The 20443-nt window shown below is 41.6% G+C and overlaps 1 protein-coding gene across 3 annotated transcripts in view; it reads left to right on the top strand.

Annotated features, from left to right (window-relative positions):
* The window catches only part of SCARB1 (scavenger receptor class B member 1), a 94931-nt gene that overhangs the window by 47269 nt on the left and 27219 nt on the right, over positions 1 to 20443 (top strand). For all 3 annotated transcript variants that reach the window (XM_074285055.1, XM_074285011.1, XM_074285036.1), the window contains exons 2-7: positions 6869 to 7026; positions 9431 to 9572; positions 11396 to 11599; positions 15748 to 15843; positions 17392 to 17507; positions 18076 to 18242. In XM_074285055.1, the coding sequence (XP_074141156.1) occupies positions 6869 to 7026; positions 9431 to 9572; positions 11396 to 11599; positions 15748 to 15843; positions 17392 to 17507; positions 18076 to 18242 (883 nt within the window). The remainder of the gene's footprint in view (positions 1 to 6868; positions 7027 to 9430; positions 9573 to 11395; positions 11600 to 15747; positions 15844 to 17391; positions 17508 to 18075; positions 18243 to 20443) is intronic.

Here is a 20443-nt window from a genome sequence, read left to right as displayed (position 1 = left end):
CCCCTCCCTCCACTCCTTCCCCCCGATGACAGGCAATCCCATACATTTTACATGTATTACAGTATAACCTAGATACAATATATGTGTGTAAATACCATTTTCTTGTTGCACGTTAAGTATTAGATTCCAAAGGTATAAGTAACCTGGGTAGATAGACAGTAGTTCTAACAGTTTACATTCACTTCCCAGTGTTCCTTCTCTGGGTGTAGTTGTTTCTGTCCATCATTGATCAACTGGAAGTGAGTTGGATCTTCTTTATGTTGAAGATTTCCACTTCCATCAGAATACATCCTCGTACAGCATTGAAATGTACAGCGATCTTCTGGTTCTATTCATTTCACTCAGCATCAGTTGATGTAAGAGACTGACACTTTTAAGGTGAGGGTTTGCAAGGTCTTTAGTGTCTACCTGTCCTCCAACTCTCACCTGTGATTCTAAGAAACACATGGCCACATCCCAGTAAATTCATCTCCCAGGTGGGCTAAATAGACTGAAGGTAAGCAACAGCGTATTGGTGACTTAGGGGGATGTCTACCCCAACCCTGGGAAGACTTCCCTGGTGAAATGGGAGGATGAGAAGTTGGCACCGTGGAGAGTTCAGAGTTTAGCCAGACCCTGAAAACTCTGAGGTCATCCAGGGAATCCCAGGCCATTGCCAGTTGTCTTGATTTTCGTCTTTCCCTGCACTTTGGTGACTCTGTAGGAATGAGGCTGACTCCTTTGAGGGAACAGCCTCACTTAAATTTACAAACAGGTTGAGACATCACCTGTAATGTCACTGGTTCTCCTTGGGAAAAGAAAGGGCAAACAGCCATCTGATTGGTAGACAACATGTAAACAATTACATCCAAGTGAGTGTATACAGGATAAGTCAGAAATAATTAACAGAGGGAGGAGTCTAGGACTAAGGAGGACTAGAAAAGACTTGGAAAAAGTAGAAAAAAGAGAGCCAGGGAAGCATGGGGAAGAAATGAGGAGGAAGAGTGTTTCATGTATGATGGACAGCCAGTGAAAACGCCTGGAGCTAAGAGATGGAGGTTCTTGTTTGGGGAATAACAAGGAGAGCACAGGATTGATGAGTACATGAGAATGAGTAAATTGTGAGAAAATTAGAAGGGAGGGCTTAGAACATCATCACGATTTTGTATTTGAAGCTGAAGGTAATAGGGAGCCACTGATGTTTACTGAGTAGGAGAGTGACTTGGTAGATCTGTGCTTCAGGATCATAGTAGCACTGACTTCCCAAGGGTGTTGTGAAGATCATATGAGATAATATTTATAATTATGACTTAGCATGGTACATAGTACATGCTTAATTAAAAAAACATTCATTTCCTTGATGTAACCTAAGACCATATTACCCTTTTTTAAGCTACCTTAGTTCACAGTAGACTTGTTATCCACTTTTGATCTTCTTGATCCCCAGATCTTCTTCAGACCAACCATAGTCTAACCACTATATCCTTGTGAAATTGATATGTTGGACCCAAGTATGAGACATCTATCCCTCCATCCATCTAGTCATTTATTTATTTATTCATCCATTCATTTCTTCAAATTGAATTTCATCTTATTGGATCCAGTCCAGTGCTTGATCCTGATTATGAATTCTATCGATAACATTTTTTTTTTTTTTTTTTTGGTCTGGGGCAATTGGGGGTTAAGTGACTTGCCCAGGGTCACACAGCAGGAAATGACCAAATTTGAACTCAGGACATCCTGACTTCAGGACTGGTTCTCTGTCCACTACCTAGCTGCCCCTACATCAACATCTTTTTTTTTTTTTTTTTTTTATTCATTTTTCCAAATTATCCCCTCCCTCCCTCCACTCCCTCCCCCCCCCCCCCCCCATGGCAGGTAATCCCATACATTTTACATGCTACATCAACATCTTGATGCCATTTTTCTCACTGGCTTTTCAGACTTTCCTATAGACAGAGAAGAGCAAGTGCCTTTGGGTGACTTTTTTAGAGCAGTAAAGGCAGCCAGTGGATCAATTCAAAAGGTCAGGACCATTTAGCTTTGTGCTGAGCAAGGACTCTCACCTCTAACCTTTAGGAAATAGAAGAGTAGGTGAGGAGCAGATTGTTTGGAATCTTGTACCTAGAGGGCGGGCCTTCCCACCAGGGTCCTGATGATGCTGTCCCTGCCCCAGGGCTAACTCCAAAGGGTGTGGGCTTCCTTATTGGAGGAATAGTGTCTTAGATCTCGTTATCTGGACCACAGGCAGCCTCCTTTGTCCTTTGCCTTCAGACAATAGGTTTTTCCGGGTATTCACTGAGCACAGCTGACCCAAACATTGATGAGAGAGTGTCTGGGGTCCCATTAAGCTTTTTCTTAACGGGAAGGTGGGTTTTATGGCTAAAAAGTAATAACAACTTCAAAAATACCCAGAAGCCTCAGACTATTATAGGCTAGAGGTCTTGTAAGTGGGCCAGAATTTCCTCTCTGATTCCTGCTTTTCCATAAAAGTCAGCAGAACTACAACTAGAACTATAGCGCCCATGGCTCCTAAGTTTAGAGACCCTCAGAACTTACTGGTTAAAAAATGAAGGTCCCCTCATTCTTAGAGACACTTAGGAAAATGGCCTATTTGCTTGAGAGTGACTTCCCCAACTATTGAAAGCTTTCAGATTTCAGCTGTTAGTGGGATTTTTGGACTCTCTTGGATCTCCAGGTCACTTTCTTTGAGTTTTCCTAGGCATTAGATTTAAGGCCTAGAGTCAGGGAAACTCAAGTTCAAACTACTAGCTTATGACACTGTGTCACTTACTTATGCCTGATTGCCTCAGTTTCCTTATCTGTAAAAATGAGCTGGAGAAAGAAATGGCAAACCACTTCCCCCCCCCCTTCTAAGGGCCATCATATTCTCTCCAGTGCTTAGCTTAATGTTCCATAGGCAGTGGGTACTTGGGTTGAAATGAAAAGATTTCCAGTTATTTCAACTCGTAAGGTTTGAGATTATAATGTTACTTTAACTCTATCCTTAAGAACTAATTTTTCTGGCATTTTTCTAGTTCTGGGGTTTATAAGGAGCTTCACATTCATTATTTGTGATTGTCACAACTAATATTGTTATCCCCATTTCGCAGATGAGAGAACTGGGGCCCCATGGCAGAGAGAAGATAACTTAGTGAGAGTCCTAGAGATAGTAAGTGTCACAGGTGAGATTCCAATTTGGGTCCTGGGAATCCAAGCCCAGAATCCTTCCTCTCTGTACCACCTCACCTCCTTCTCAAGGACAGAAATAAGGAAATGGACATATTATCCAAAGATGGACATACTACTCACAGACATAGGGAAAGGGGATAAGCATTTCAATAGCACCTACTATGTGCCAGACAGCATAAGTACTTTACAAGTATGATCAGTTTTGATCCTTACAACAAACCTGTTCAGGGACAGAAATAAGGGAAATGGACATATTATCCAAAGATGGACATACTACTCACAGACATAGGGAAAGGGGAAAGGAATAAGCATTTCAATAGCACCTACTATGTGCCAGACAGCATAAGTACTTTACAAGTATGATCAGTTTGATCCTTACAACAAACCTGTTCAGGGACAGAAATAAGGGAAATGGACATATTATCCAAAGATGGACATACTACTCACAGACATAGGGAAAGGGGAAAGGAATAAGCATTTCAATAGCACCTACTATGTGCCAGACAGCATAAGTACTTTACAAGTATGATCGGTTTTGATCCTTACAACAAACCTGTTCAGGGACAGAAATAAGGGAAATGGACATATTATCCAAGGATGGAATTTTGTTCATAGACATAGAGAAAGGGAAAAGGAATAAGCATTTCTCTCTCTTTTTTTTTCTGGTAAATTTATTTATTTTTTTAATACATATTACTCTGTAAATCATGTTAGGAAAGAAAAATCAGACCAAAACAGAAAAAACATGGGAGAGAAAAAAAAAACAGAAAAAAAGTGAACATAGTATGTATTGATTTACAGTCAATCCTCTTAGTTCTTTTTTCTGGAAGGCAGATGGCATTTTCTGTCCAAAGTCTATTGGGGCTTACTTTGATCACTGAACTTTTCATAGTTGATCATTGCACATTCTTGCTGTTATTGTGTACAATGTATCTCTCAGCATCAGTTCATGTAAATCTTTCCAGGTCTTTGTCTCATAAGCTTGTTCATCATTTTTTATGGAACAATAATATTCCATTACCTTCATGTACCACGGCTTGTTCAGCCATTCCCCAGTTGATGAGCATCTACTCATTTTCCAATTCTTTGCTGCCACAAAAAGCTGCTACAAACTTTTTTGCACACGTGGGTCCTTTTCCCTCCGTTATGATTTCCTTGGGATACAGACCCACTAATGGGACTACTGGGCCAAAGGGTACGCACAGTTTTATAGCCCTGTGGACACAGTTCCAAATTGCTCTCCAGATTGGTTGGATTATTTCAGAATTCCACCAATAATGCATTAGTCTTCTAATGGGGAGTAAGCTTTTTTATAGCATTTATTATGTGCTTTTGATCCATATTCCAAACCTGTAAGTTAGACTCTGGTATGATTCCCATTTTAGAGTTGAGGAAACTGAGGCAGAAATGAAGTGATTTGCGGAGGGGTCACAAAGCTAACAAATGTCTGAGGCTGGATTTGAACTTGCTTCAGCTCAGATATGACTTGGTATAACTCAAGAGTCCAATGCCTTTTCCCCTATACCATGTGAAGACATAGAGTACTGGAGGATGAGAGGAGCTGAAGAAGCACATAAAGCAGTGGCCAGGGGTCACTCCATGGAAATGGGCCCCACTTGGATTGGACCCCGAGGGATGGGCAGGCTTTGAGCTGGGGCTTGGAGATTGGAGTAGAGAGAAAGGATTCCAGTACCCTGACCTTAGGATGAGATGCTAGTTAAGGCTTGAGCTCCCTAAGGGAAAGACGTGGCTACAAGATGGCTTAATAGTATTTTTTTCTCATTTGGATTCTTGTGATTACTTGCATCCCCAAACTCTTCCTGGGTAGGCTGTCCTCTTTCAGAGAAATGTGATTGAATAATTTAGAAGTCAGGAGGAAAAAGGAGATACTGAAAGTTGGTTTGCCTGCTGTTGTTTTTATTTTTTTTAATTAATTTAAAAAAATTGAATCTACTTTCTCTTTTTTCCTCCCCTCCTTTTTCCCTATTTATGGTTGGGAGGTGGGAGAAGAAAAACAAAGCCTCCTAATATGCAAAGTCAAGCAAAAACTGATTCTTGCATCGGCCATGTTCTAAAATTGGTCCGTCTCCTTTTGTACCCTGAGCCCATCACGTATCTATCAGGGATAGGTGGTGTTTCCTCATTAGCCTCTGGAATTATAATTGGTCAGCGCCTTATTCTAGTGACTTCAAGCTCTCCAGAAGTTGTTTATCTTTGTGAAGTTATTGTGTAAATCTTTCTTGGTACAAATCTTTCCACGTTTTCCTGAAATTATCCCCTTCGTGATTCCTTACAGCACAATAACACGTCTGTGCCGTAATTTGTCCGGGTGTTCCCAGGCGGGGGGAGACCCCCCTTACTTTTCTGGTTCTTTACCGCCAGATAAAGGTGGCCTTTATGTTTCCCCCAGGGGGGGGAGATGGGGTTGTTTGGGCCGGCGCGGGCCGGGCCACTGGGGCGTGAGATGACCCGATCATCGGCCGCCCCGGTTGTGGGGCTTCTGGGGGAAGGCAGCGAGGGTGCCCTGGCACCGTGGCTGCAGCTGCCTCGACCTGCCCGAGCCATGCCGAGCTTGCTTCCAGCAGAAAGAATGCCTGGCTGCACAGATGCTAAAGTGATTTAATTGGACTTGTTAACTGGGCTAGAAGTGGAAGTGCTCGGGAGAAGCTGAATCCTGGGAAAGCTGCTCCCCAGCTTTGGTCTTTGCCCAGATTTGTTGGCAGACTCGGCTTGGTTCATGTAATCACGGGTAGAAAACAGGAAGGGACCTCAGAGCCGTCGAGTCCATCCCCCTCAGTTTTGGCTCCTTCAAAGGGATAGAATTACTTCAAAGATAAAGCGGGAGCACAAGTACAAACATTCCTCCCAACACCTGGGGGCTGGGGGGGGGCACCTTCCCCTATACCACCCAGGCCTGGCAAAGTGGGCTCAGACCTACCGCAGTTTCCCCTTTGCCGCCCTCCCCCAGCCCCCGCAACTCTGCAAGCTGAGTGGACAGTAGAAGAATGAGCCTCCATCTTTACTGCTTATATGTTGTCCAAGCTCTGTTTTACAGCTAAGGACCCTGGGACCCGGGGATGCTGGGGGGCTTCCTCAGGGTCTCAGAGGCAGAGTTTGGGCCCAGGCCCTCTCATCTCCAGCCACTATTCTTCTATTGTATTATCTATCTTTAAATTATATAAATATGTAGACACACATACATACAATGCAACACACATGCACAATACATATAATCATACGTACCTATATATGTGCAAATGTACATATATACACAAACAAATGCTGTACCATAAACATACATGCATAATGCAATATATTGCACACATACATGCATGTACAATACATATATCCTCATGTACACATATAATAAAATTACACACATAACATGCACAGTACTCATATGATACACATGTGCATATATAGAATACTTATACACATACAGACACATACGTGGGGGGTACTTGAAGCCACAGGGAAGGTGGGGAGAGCTCCCCATTTTATGGGAGAAAGAACAAGGAGCCCCTGCCAGCTCCTTCTCTTTATCCATTGATCCCGGAGACGTCAGCATCTCCTGCCCTTGGCTCAGAGTTCGGAGGTCGCTCCCAGAGCTCTGGGTCCCACCACGGCAGCTCTGATGAAAAGACCTTTTATCTGCTGGGGTTAGAAATACTAAAGCTGATTTTTTTTACACCCACAGAATGTCAAGATTGACCCCACCAGCCTGTCCTTTGAGATGTGGAAGGAGATCCCCATTCCTTTCTACATGTCCGTGTACTTATTCCACATCGTCAACTCGGAGGGAGTGCTGAAGGGGGAGAAGCCTTCCATTCAGGAGCGCGGGCCGTATGTGTACAGGTGAGGAGGTCCCAGGGGGCTGTGGGGCAGAGCCGGAAGGCCCGGACCCAGGGGCCCACGCGGCTCGCTGAAGCGGTGAGAGACCGGAGGAGACGGGGTCTTTGGGCCATCAGGGGTCTTCTTGTCAGAGAGAAGAAGGCACTCAGAGATCTGTGCTTGGCCATAGTGGAGACTGAGTGGCTATTGCCGTGAATTTAGTTCTTCTTGAGCAAAATGATAGAATATCGTAATGCCCTGAAGTGTGGCCAGGTGAACAAGCATTTATTGAGCACCTACTACATGCTAGTAAGGGCCAGGGATACAAAGACAGGCAAAACCAGTCCCTCTCTTCAAGATCCTGGTCTAAGTGGGGGAAGGGAGACGGAAAAGCAGCTCCTCACAACAAGCCTGGGAAGATGAGGAAACTGAGGCAGACACAGGTCAAGTGAGTTGCCCATGAGGCTTCCTGCCGTGGGTCTGATGCTCACAGGCCACCTAGTTCAACTCCCTGTTGCAGAGTGGGAGAAACAGAGAACCTGCCAAGGAGGGGAGGTTTTGCCCAAGTTCACACAGCTATTAGCAAGTGCTAGGACCAGAAGAACCAGCCTCTCCCCCCCTTCGCCCGGGGCTCTTCCTGCTCTACTACACAGCCTCCTTTTAAGTCTGGCCTGCTGGCAGTATGTCTCAGGATCATGGATTTAGGGTTGAAAGGGTCCCCCTTCATCCCCCCCACTCCCTGTCCTTCAGGTCCTCAGCTTTACAGATGAGGAAACTGGATCAGCCAGTTGGCGTCCAAAGCCCCCTCCCAGGCAAGGTCCCCGGCTCTAGCCTCTGACCCTAAGCCTTTGCCTCTGCTCAGAGAAAGTACAGTGAGGGGTGGCTCACCACAGGGTGGATGGGGGGTTCTAAGCACTATCAGTAACTTTGGGAATCACTCAGCTCTGTACTGGGGTGGCTCTGGAAGCCCCTGTCGAGGAGCTCTGTCCCTCGGGGGGCTCCGTGTGGTCACTGTAGGGGAGAGAACGGTGGGCTGACTGAGGGGTGTCCCCCTCCCCCATTTTTTCTGAGGGTCCAGGGGTAAAGTACTTAGTGGACTGACTGAGGGGTGTCCCCCTCCCCCATTTTTTCTGAGGGTCCAGGGGTAAAGTACTTAGTGGACTGACTGAGGGTGTCCCCCCCATTTTTGCTGTGGGTCCAGGTCAAAGTGCTTAACCTCTCTGGTGCTGTCTGCCGTAGTGGTTAGGGGGCTGGCTTTGGGGTGCCTCTGACGCAGGAGGCTGTCACTTCACCTTCACTGCCCCGGGCTGCTCTGCCTCCCTGAAGACTGGTACTCCTCCTTTGTTAGCGCTCCACCCTGATGACCTCATGGGATCATGATTTAGAGCCTGGACAGTGGGACCTTCTCATCTTACCTGAAACAAAACAAATCTTTTCCCCATTTATAGGGACAGCTGTAGTGCAGGGGATAGGGCTTGGGACATGGATTCGGGGAGGTCTGAGTTCAAATTTGGCGTCACGCAAAAGTTAAGAATTCTTGTTTCTCTATATCTATGAAAACACAGAATGGGTTTTTTTTTTTAAATGTTTTTTATGTTTTTTAAAAATGTTTTTATATTTTAAAGCGTTTTTTAAACGATTCCTCTATACCAATGAAACCATAGAATGGTTTTTTAAATCTTTTTTTTTTATAAATGTTTTAATATTTTTAAAGTGTTTTTTAACTTCCTCTATACCAATGAAACCATGGAATGTTTTTTTAAGTTTTTTTTTAATAAATGTTTTAATATTTTTAAAGTGTTTTTTAACTTCCTCTATATCAATGAAACCATAGAATGTTTTTTTAAAATGATTTTTATGTTTTTAAAAAATGCTTTTTATGTTTTAAAAGTGTTTTTTAAATGATAGAGAATTTTTCACGGAAGTCTTCCTGGAAGCGGTGGACTTTGAGCTATTAATTACTGCAAATAGAGGGAATAAAAGAGTGCTTGTGGGAATCGTGCAGCCCTGGATGGAAGTCCTGGAATGTTAGTCACATGGGGAGTTTACCAAGAACGCCCCATCCTGTAAATCTCTGTATAAGAAGTTAAGAACACGTGGGGACGGCACTGACCGGAACCCCGCAGTCTGGATTCTGGATTTTTGTTGGGTGCTAAGGAACATCAGGTGGGAGTGCCTGTGGGAGGGGAGCTGTAAAGCAAATGGGGATTCAGTGTCCAGGCCCTTCCTAAATTTGCTCGGCCCTGGGAACATACACAGCAAAGGGGGAGATGGTCTCCGCTCTCCAGGGCCTCGTGGCTGCTGGGGGAGACGCTTAAAGCAGAGTCCTTGTATGGGCCCTTTGAGGTGTCCGTGGGAAGGGCTGACCCAGGGGAGAAGGCCGGGGACAGGTGGGGCGCTCAGGGCTTCCCTGCCTTTGTTTCCACAGAGAATACAGGCAGAAACACAACATCACTTTCTATGACAATGACACGGTGTCCTTCTTAGAATACCGGACCTTCGTGTTCCAGCCTCACATGTCCCGGGGCTTAGAAACCGATTACATCGTGATGCCCAACTTGCTGGTCTTGGTGAGTGCAGGGCACAGGCAGCTGGGGGTACCCTGGGCAAGAGGGGAGGGATGGGAGTCAGAAAGACCCACGTTCGAGTCTCACCTCTGGATGCTTTTCCGCCTTTTTTCAATGGTTAGCCTCCTTGACTTATCTGAAAGCTCTGACCCTTTTGAGCAGCTTCTTCTCTTCTTCTCTCTAGGTTTTTGGGACCCTGAATCTCTCCTGGTTCTTCTCTTACCTGTCTGACCACTCCTTTGCTGGACCTTCGTCCAGATCCTACCCTCTGACTGCATCCTCTAAAGCGAAGTTCTAGGTCCTCTTCCTCTACCTCTTCTTCCTCTTCCTTTTCCCCTTCTTCTTTCCCTTCCTCTTCCCTTTATCTTCTTATTCTCCTTCTTCTCTTCCCTTTCTTTTCCTCTACCTCTTCCCTTTTCTCTTCTTCCCAATCCCTTTCCTCTACTTCTTCCCCTTCCCCTTCTATCTCTTTCCTTTCCTCTTATTCTTTCTCTTCCTCTTCCCCTTCCTCTACATTTTCCTTTTCTATTCTTCCCATTCCCCTTCCTCTACCTCTTTCCTTTCCCCATTCCTCTTTTTCTACTTCTTCCCCTTCCCCTTTTTCTATATCTTCCCTTTTCTCCTGTACTTCTTCCCCTTCCCTATCCCCTCCCTTCTCCCCCTTCTCCCTCTCCACTTTTTCATTTGGTGATTTTAACCACGGATTCCATTGCCATCTCTATCACGATACTTCTCCGCTCTATCTCTCCGTCCTAACCCCTTTCCTAACTTCCAGACTTTCATCGCCCATTGGACCACCACCCTATAGGTGCTTTAAGCAGAAATGTCCACGGTGGAGCTTCCCCCAGCCTCCTTCATTTCTGTCAGAGGGACCCCAGCCTCTGCCCCATCCAAGCTTCCAGGGACCACCTTTGAATTCTCACGCTCATCCCCTGTATCCGGTCACTTGCTAAGGCCTCTCTCCTCTTCTATCTTGGTCAAATCCAAACTTCTTTTTTTCTTTCTGTTTAACATTTAAAACCTTTCTGGGCCTGGCTTCCACCTCACTCTTGGGGCTTAGCAGACATTAGCCCTGGTCACACACTCCGTGGTCTAATTCTCCTAAATGTTCCACTTGGCCCTCCCTCCCTAGCCCTCTGCCTTTGCCCTACTTGTTCCCTTTGCCTGATCTTCCCGCCTTTGACCTCATTTCTTAGAATCTCTACTTTCCTTGAAAACTTTAGATTGTAAACTTCCTGACTTCAGAGACCTTGTTTTTGGCTTTCTATTGTGCTGAGCACAATGCCTGGCACACAGTAAGCATTTAATAAATGCTTGTTGACTGAACTTGAAAACTTGGCTCAAGTGCAATCTCTGGTACTTTCTACCACCCTCCCAGCCTGTCTGGACAACTGGGGTGAGGGGAGGAAGGAAATCGAAAGTCTGTTTGGTTTTCATCTCAGGAAATGGAGCCAGATCAACTTTCTGTTCTGTTGTTCAGTCACTAAACATTTGTTAAGGGCTTACAGTGTGCCAGGAACTGTGCTGAGTTCTAGATATACAACAAAATACTGAACCTGTCCCCAGAGACCTTACCGTCTGATATGGGAGATAACATGCGAAGAACTGCAGACAAACACAGGTTAAATTACAGATAATCCCCTAGGGGAGGCTTCGGAATTAAGGGGGTTGGAGGAAAAGGTGACAGTTTTTTAGCTGGAAAACATTTAAATAATAATAGATTTCAGAGATGCAAAAAGTGTGCTGGGGGAGAGAGCATCCCCCCTTCCCCCTCCCCAAGTCTGAACCCCAGATCTCCTGCTGATGTCGGTGTCTCTCTGTTCTAGGTGTCCTCCATGATGATGGAACACAAACCCATGTCCATGAAGCTGCTCATGAGCTTGTCCTTCTCCATGTTCGGCCAGCGGGCCTTCATGAACCGCACAGTGGGGGACATCATGTGGGGTTATCGGGATCCTATGATCGATATGCTGAATAAGTACTTCCCTGGCATGTTGCCGTTTAAGGATAAATTTGGCTTATTTTCAAAGGTGAGTTGGGATGGGGCAAAACAGCATAAACATACACAGGGCTGGTTAGCTTGACCTGATCCGTCGCTGTTATTTTGTCAATTTTTACCAATGAAAAAATGAATCTGTCTTTTGCTCTCGTATCACACTTTCCCCCTCTTTTTTAGCCCAGTGAATCTTCCTTTATAACAAAGATTTAAAAAAAAATCAGAAAAACTTGCCAGTGACCTTGAGAACCTAAGAAACGCTTTCCACTCATATTCCTCAATCTCCCTGGTAGAAAGGGGGAGGCTTCTGCGGCTCTGCAGACTTGCCAGGGATAGTGTAAAGTTGTTATGAATAAAATGAATGAATGAATGAAACATTATTTGCCAAGTATGGTGAGAAATGAGCATGAACAATAATAAATAAAAAGCAAGCAGATAAATAAACGGAGCATTCTTTGCTAGGTATAATGTGAAAGAAGTATGAATAAATAAACAAATGAATAAGTAAGTAAATAACACATTCTTCGCCAGCTCCCCACCATCCTTTCACACTAGTTCATGCCCTGAACTTGGGAATTTTTAAGCAGCCCCTCACATTCAGCAGGTGCTTAATTGATCCTCACTGACTGATGGATTCCATTATTGCTCAGATTATTTGACGTGGGTGGGCTGGCTCATGCAGTCCCTCCACAGCTGCTGTCCTTCCATTTCCCTTTAGGATTAGACCCACAGACCCTTAGAAGGGACCTTGTGTATTCTGGCCCCATCATTTCACTGAGGTACAAACCAAAGCCCAGTAAGAGGAAGTCACTTGTTCAGCATCATCTAAAAAATTAACATCATAGAAGGGCTGTTTCTGCTTTTTTAAACCCCTTTTTTGTGAGTCTAAGCTTGTGTTGTGTGAGTATTTTAGAATCATAGAATTTGAGGTTGGAAGGACCACAACAGCCATTGAGACCAACCTATACTCAAATTTAATAGTTTGCTTTTTCCCAATTACTTGTAAAACAATTTTTAACATTTTTATTAACATTTTTATTAAAAAAAACTCCTGAGTTCCAAATTCTCTCCCTTCTCTACCCCCTTTATTGAGAAGGCAGGCTATTTGATAGGAGTTATATTTGTATAAATCATAGTTCCATATTAGTCATCCAACCAGTACTCAAAAAAAACCTCTGCCCCAAAGTCAGGAAGACTTCCTGAGTTCAAATCTGGCCTCAGACACTTATCTTTTGAGCTGTGTGATCCTGGTCAAGTCACTTAATCCCAATTGTCTCAGGAAAAAAATCCCAAAACTCCAACCAGTGATCATCTGTCCTCTGAGCTAGAATACTCCCTATTCCCTGCTCCATCCCAGTCAGAGGGAACTTATCCTCTCTCAAGTTGGCTAATTCTCTTATTGATTATTTAGAATTCTTTCCTGATGCTGATCCTTCATTTACCCTCTCAACAACAACCCTCCCCGACCATTGCTGCTGGTTCCACTCTCTGGGGCCAAAATCTCATCCCTTCTCTACTTGATGTCCATTCGAACAGACGTTCGAAAAACAGTTATTGCCCCCCCTCCAAGTTTCTCTTCCCCAGGCTAACTCCCCAACACCTTCATTTAACTCTCAGGGTTTCAAAGACCATGACCTTTGTCAATTGTGTGTTTCCTCCATTAATGGATGGGGGTTTCAGACTTCAACTTCGTCCACTCTTTGAGTCTCTCTAGGTCAACCCCTCCATTTTTACAGATGGGGAAACTGAGGCTCAGGGAAGCCAAAGTCACAAAAGTACTCATTGAAAGAGTTAGGATTTGAATGAATAAAATGAATGAATGAAATATTATTTGCCAAGTATAGGGAGAAATTAGCATGAACAATAATAAACAAAAAGCAAGCAAATAAGTAAACAGCATTCTTTGCTAGATATAGTGTGAAAATACTATGAATAAGTAAACAAATTAATAAGTAAGTAAATGAAACATTCTTTGCCAGGCTAGAAAGAAAGCTGGATAATAATAGCTGATGTTAAATGTTAATTGATCTTATAATTAGTTAACAAGTATTTTTTAATTTTAACATTTCAGTTAATAGTTATTTTCTCTCTTTTCCAAAACCTAAAACAAACCAAAACTTTGTAAGAAGCATCTGTCAATGAGCAAGCTAAATTCCTGTATTGGCTATGTTCAAAAACTGGATCCAGAACCAAGATTCTATTACATACACTGTAATGGTCTTTGGAAATTAGTGTGACTGAAAGAAAACCATTCAGCCTATTAGTAGACATTTATTGATTGATTATCTACTATAAGCCCTGGGAAAACAAAAACAGTCATAAAACAGTTGCTGTGTTCCAAGAGCTCACTGTCTAAAATATAAAAACCATTATGACAAATGTCAACCTGTTCATGAGCTTCACAGGGAAGGCCCATCCTTGAGGCCTTTCTTGCTTGGGAGGACCCGCTGGAAAGTAGCCACATTTAGGAGAATAATTCTCCATAAGTGGCTTGGTAAGAGAGCTCATGAGCTCAGGTATGGTGGCCAGATGCTGCAATTTCTTCACTGCTAGAGCGGTCTGATCTGGAGGGAGGAAAAAAAGATTTTGGCAGGCTAAAGCATTAGTCAGAACCAAGTATGATGAGGCAGCTAGATGGAGCATTAGAGCACTGAATCCAAAATCATTGCGATTAGAGTTCAAATCCAGCACCGGATACTTCCTAGTTATGTGAACCATTTAAACTCTGTCCACTTCCATCTCTTCAACTATAAAATGGGGATAATAATAAATAATCAATAAGATACCTGTATTTTATATTATAAAAATAAATAATAATGATAAGAAACAAAATAAACAAATAATAAGACCACTTCCTAGGGTTGTATGTCAAAATGTGATTTTTTAATTGTTTTTTTTTTCTGGTTATACACAAGCATTAATTTTTAAATACACATTTCTTTATGAATCATGTCACAAAAGAAAAAGAACAAAAGAGAAAAACCATGAGAGAATAAAAATCAGAAGAAAAAGGAAAAAATATGTGAACATAGCATATGTTGATTTACATTCATTATCCATAGTTCTCTCTCTGAATGCAGATGGCGTTTTCTATCCAAAGTTTACTGGAATTGCTTAGGGAAAATGACATTTTAAAAACATTTAGCAAAATATCTGGAACATAGTAAGGGCTATATGTTTTTGTTCAGTCATATCCAACGCTTAGGGACCCCTTTTGGATTTTTTTTGGCCAATACTGGAGTGGCTGGCCATTTCTTTCTCCAGCTCATTTTACAGATGAAGAAACTAAGGTAAACAGGATTAACTGACTTGCCCAGAGTCACACATCTAGGAAGTATCTAAGGCCAGATTTGATGTTTTCTTGGCAAGGGTATTGAAGTGATTTGGTTCATTTTACAGATGAGAAAACTGAGGCAAATAGGGTAAAGTGACTTGCCCAGAGTCACCCAATTAGTCTGTCTATGAGGTCAGATTTTAACTTAGAAAGATAAATTAAGCTTCCTGATTCTAAACCCAGAACTTATGCTGTTTTACCTTGTAAGCTATTATAACTGGAACCCAGTGTAAAGTCTGCTATGGGTCCAAAAAATCAACTGCAAGATAGATGAGAAATGGTTAGATAGTAGTTTATCTGCAAAAGATTGTAGTGGGGATATTACTAGATTTTATGGTCCTGTTAGTCAGCAGTTAGACATGATAACTTAAAAACAAACTAATGTAATTTTAGATTGCATTAAGGAGCATGACATCTTTGTTGTTATGGGAGGTGTTAGAACAGGTGGGTGGTTGGAGTGGCGGGACCCAAATCAAGGAATCTTGAGATCAAATGTGGTCTCAAACACTTGCTAGCTGGGTGATCCTGAGCTAGTCACTTCACTCTGTGTGCCTCAGGTTCCCCATCTGTAAAATGATCTGGAGAACGAAATTGCAAACTACTCCAGTATCTTTGCCAAGTACAGAGAGTCAGACATGACAAGAATATAAAATATAATCCTCACAAGAGTAGAAATCTGATGATACGATTCCTGGAAGGGCAGAAAAGTTACTCGTTTTAGCGTCCTCCTCTCTGTCACAGAAGACACCAATTTTGTTCATACTCATACAATATAAACTGAGTAAACCTATATATTCACTGAGTTCTTTGCCCAGGAAACTGATTTATGTCTCTCCAATAATCTGTAGTTAAACAACTCCAATTCAGGATTGTTCACTGTGTTTACGGGGGTCAAAAACTTCAGCAAGATCCATCTGGTGGACAAGTGGAATGGTGAGAGCAAGGTAAGAAGTTGGATAATAATAGCTGATGTTAAATGTCAATTGATCCTTATAATTTTTATTTTAATATTTCAGTTTTAAGTATTTTTAATATTTTATTAAAATATTATTAAATTTTTTATTTTAAAATTTTTATTATATTATATTTTATTGTTATTATCATATCATATTTATTATTATTAAATATTTTTATTAAATATTAATATTAAAATATTTTTAATATTTTAAAAATTTAAAAAACTTAATATTTAATATTTCAACTTTAAGTATTTTTTATTTTAATATTTCAATTAATAATTATTTTCTCTTTCCCCCCAAACCCAAAACTTTGTAACAACTATCTGTCAATGAGCAAGCTAAATTCCTGTATTGATTATGTTCAAAAACAATGTATCTCATTCTCAAATTTAATTGTCACCCCTTTGTGAAGAAGTGGAGAACACTTTTCATTATCAGTCTTCTGGAATCATGAATTATTATTTCATTGATCAGAATTTAAGTCTTAACAAATTTTTCATTTTTACAGTATCATTACTATAACATGAATTGTTTTCCTTATTCCACTTCCTACTTTGCATCAGTTTATATAAGCTTTCCCAGTTTTCTGAAAACATTACATTCATCATTTCCCGTGACACGGTAGAATTCTTTTATATTCCTCTACCATGTTCAATAAGTATTTAAGCACTTTGGAAATTCGAAGATTAGAAAAAGGAACAATATTTTCCCTCAAGGATCTTATATTCTAGTAGAGAGAAGCTTGAAAATATAAAGTAAAAGGCATATTCAAATCAAATATAAGAGGGAAAGGTACTGATAGCTCAGAGGACCAGGAAAGACTCATGCAGAAGGTGGGAATTGGGACAAACCTTGAGAAATCCAGAATATCCATGAGGTGAAGTAAGGAGAGAAAGCATTCTCGATGTGGTAGATGGCCAGTGGGGACAGAAAGAGCATCATGTACAAGGAAGGGAGTAGTGTGTCCTTAAGAGCAGGTATATTATCCCACTGGACAGTTGGGGACGTGATAGCTACTAAAGGTTAAATGACTTCTCCATGGTTATGCAGGTAATAAGTGTTTGAGGTAGGATTCAAGTCTTAAATATTTATTGAATTGATTTGTAGACCAGTCCAGCTGCATTCACAGTTTTATGTCCAGAAAGTTGCCCATGGGCCATGGAAGTTTTTAGGCCATTATAACTCATGAAACTTTCTACCAGGACACATGTTGGAAACTGTCATGAGCGTATCCTTTTGTTCTTTAATTTGCAATTGTTAACAAATGTGTGATCCTTAATAAATTTGTTATTGCTAACTAATTTGTTGTTGTTAACAAGTTTGACACTAACAGATTTATAAGTTTGTTGTTGTTAACAAATTTGTCAATGTTAACAAGTTTTGTTAGCAAATCTGTCAGTGTTAACAAGCTTGTGGTTAACACATTGGTTATTAGCTTTTGTTAAATTTATCATTAATTGGTTTGTTATTGCTAACAAATTTACTGTGTGAATGAATGTCATATTGTTAACAAATTTGTTGATTTGTTATCAGTTAAACTTCTGGCATTCAGACCAGTGCAATATGATCAATGGGACATCTGGACAAATGTGGGCCCCTTTCATGACTCCAGAGTATAACCTTCAGTTCTACAGCCCAGAGGCTTGCAGGTAATGATTCTTATTTGTGGCTGGGTTTGGTGGAGGGGGAATGGTGGCGATCCACTCCCAGGATAGGAGGATCCACTCCCTGGATACCATCCCATCTCAGTGACAAAGCTGAAAAGGGGATTTTGGAAACTAACCATCCCAGTTTCCTCATTTGATAGCAAGAGAAAACCAAGTTCAGGAGCAAGTGACTTGCTCTCATGTCCCATGAGTTGTGTGTGTGTGTAACTTTTGTCTTCTACAATATAATCATTTCCATATTTAGCTCTCTTCCTGCCCCTATCTATTAGGCCATCTGTTTTATTTTTTAAAGCAATGAATAAAAAATAACTAGTTTTGTTAACTGGCAACTGAATTTGTCAGGCTATGCAGTAATCCACAGAGATTATCATAAATCTGAAGAGTAATAGCTGAAATAAAATCAAGTTTTTGGTAGAGCCAAGTTGAGAAATCAAGCCTCTTCTTGGCCTCCCTGTTTTGGTTTCTTGGATAGCAAACTAATGGGCTGATATTTTTATCTTTCTGGTTGATGATGATATTTTCATTAGTTACTTTTCTCTCAACTCTTTAGGTCTCTGAATTTTGAATATGAAAGGTCGGGAGAGTTCAAAGGTATTCCTACTTTTCGATTTGTGGCCCCTAAGACGTTATTTGCCAACGGGTCTGTCTACCCACCGAATGAAGGCTTCTGTCCTTGCATGGAGTCAGGAATCCAGAATATGAGCGCTTGTCACTCAAGTAAGTAATTCATCCTCGGGGATCTGTCTTCTTAGTCACTGGTCATTCTGCCAACCTCTTAGTCATTAAACATCTGGATGCTTTTTTTTAAGTGTGGGATTTGTGTCAGGTTCTTGTAAGTGCTAGGAATATGAAGAAAAGCAAGAAATCTACAGACCTTATTTATCTTCAAGGGGCCGCCCCCATTCTAATGGAGAAGATGGGAAAAGCTGATTTTAAAAAGTTCAATGACACATAAGCTCCAGAGTTAGAACTGAAGTACTGTGAATATAGCTAGTGGCAGAATAATTCGGTGATATTTCGTTTCTTTTCCTCATATGTCTTACTTACCAGCATGAGGAGATGCCATGAGTGGGTCGTTTTGCTGCAAGGCTGGCAGAATTCCTATTGGAATAAATGCTCTGCCAGTTTGGATGAGCCCCAGGCTAGTGGTTCCCCAAGGTTCCAAAGTCACTTCCACCCACACTGATCTCACTCTTCTGTGGTGATCAGCACAAAGAAGGGCATGGATTAGCTGCAGAGTGCTCAGGGAGGGTCAACAGGGTGGTCCAGAGAGGGCTTGTTTTGGAGTCAGAAGCGCTTCCCTTCCTCCTCCTCTTCCTCCCCCTGAACAAATAAATCACTCAGTCTGTTTCTTCTCTAAAATGAAGGAGTTGGGCCAAATGGCCTTTGACTTTCACCCCTTGGACCGTCTCCATATTGAAGAATCTGTGACTTCCCCTTTAACAATTCAATTGTTTTTTATTTCATGTGTCTTTCTTCTCCCTAGCTAGGTTATAATTACAGCTGCCATTTATACATTATGTTAAGGTTTGCAAAGCAAGCCTTCCCAACCAAGGAAGACCCTGGCTGGGTATGGCCAGGCTGCAAGGTATCTAGGTAGTGTAGTGGATAAAGAGAACGTACATTATCTCATTTTAGCCTTCTAATAATTCTGGGAGGTAGGTTCTCTTCTTTCTTCCTCCCTCCCTTCTTCCCTTTTCTTCCTTCCTTCCTTCCTTCCTTCCTTCCTTCCTTCCTTCCTTCCTTCCTTCCTTCCTTCCTTCCTTCCTTCCTTCCTTCCTTCCTTCCTTCCTTCCTTCCTTCCTTCCTTCCTTCCTTTCTCTTTCTCTTTCTCTTTCTTTCTTCTCCTTCTCCTTCTCCTTCTCCTTCCCTTCTTCTCTTCCTCCTCCTCCTTCTTCGGACAATTGGCATTAAGTGACTTACATAGAGTCATACAGCTAATAAGTGAGATCATATTTGAACTGAGGTCCTCTTAGCTCCAGAGTAGATGTTCTGCTAGCTAACCCAGTAAGTTCTATTCGTAAGCTGATTTTACCAGTAAGAAAACTGAGACAAACAGAAATTAAGTAATAATTATAATAATAACAATTAACATTGATGTAATGCTTACTATGTGCCAGGCACTGTGCTATTACAATTATTATCTCATTTGATTCTCATAATAACCCTTGGAAATAGGTGCTATTCTTATTCCCATTTTTCAGGTGAGAAAACTGAGACAAACAGAAATTAAGTAATAAGTATAATAAGAACAGCCAACATTTATATAGTGCTTATTATGTGCCAAGCACTGTGCTAAGCACTTTACAATTATTATCTCTTTTGATTCTCATAATAACCCTGGGAGATAGGTGCTATTCTTATTCCCATTTTCCAGGTGGGAAAACCAAGACCAATAGAAATTAAGTAATAATTATAATAAGAAAAGCTAACATTATATAGTGTTTATTATGTGCCAGGCACTGTGCTAAGCACTTTACAATTATTATCTCATTTGATGCTCACAAAGTGGGAGGTAGGTGTTCTCATGAATCCCATTTTATAGATGGGGAAAGAGGTAAGTAGAAATGAAATGACTTACCCAGGGTCACACAGCTAGTAAATATCTGAGGGAGGATTTGAACTTGGGTTTGCCTGACTCCAAGTATTGTGCTCCATCTAGTTTTTTCTCTTGATTCCATCCAAAATGTTAACCTATCAAGATTTTGTTTTCTTCCTAAATTTTAGAGATTATTACTTCTAGTAAGTTTCTTCATGGCTAAAATGCCACAAGTGGGCACCCTATTAATTTTTTACCCTTTGGCACAGCTCTGATTGCTGTACCCTAGTTACAATTCCTTCTACATTTCCTTGAACATTTTTACTGGTTGGTGATACTTCCACTGTAGCCCAGCGGGTAAATTGTCCTCCCAGGCAGT

Source organism: Sminthopsis crassicaudata, chromosome 1, assembly GCF_048593235.1.
Source record: "Sminthopsis crassicaudata isolate SCR6 chromosome 1, ASM4859323v1, whole genome shotgun sequence".
In the NCBI taxonomy this organism is placed as follows: domain Eukaryota; kingdom Metazoa; phylum Chordata; class Mammalia; order Dasyuromorphia; family Dasyuridae; genus Sminthopsis; species Sminthopsis crassicaudata.
The sequence above is the reverse complement of the archived record's forward strand: the minus strand, read 5'-3'. Positions and strand labels throughout refer to the sequence as shown.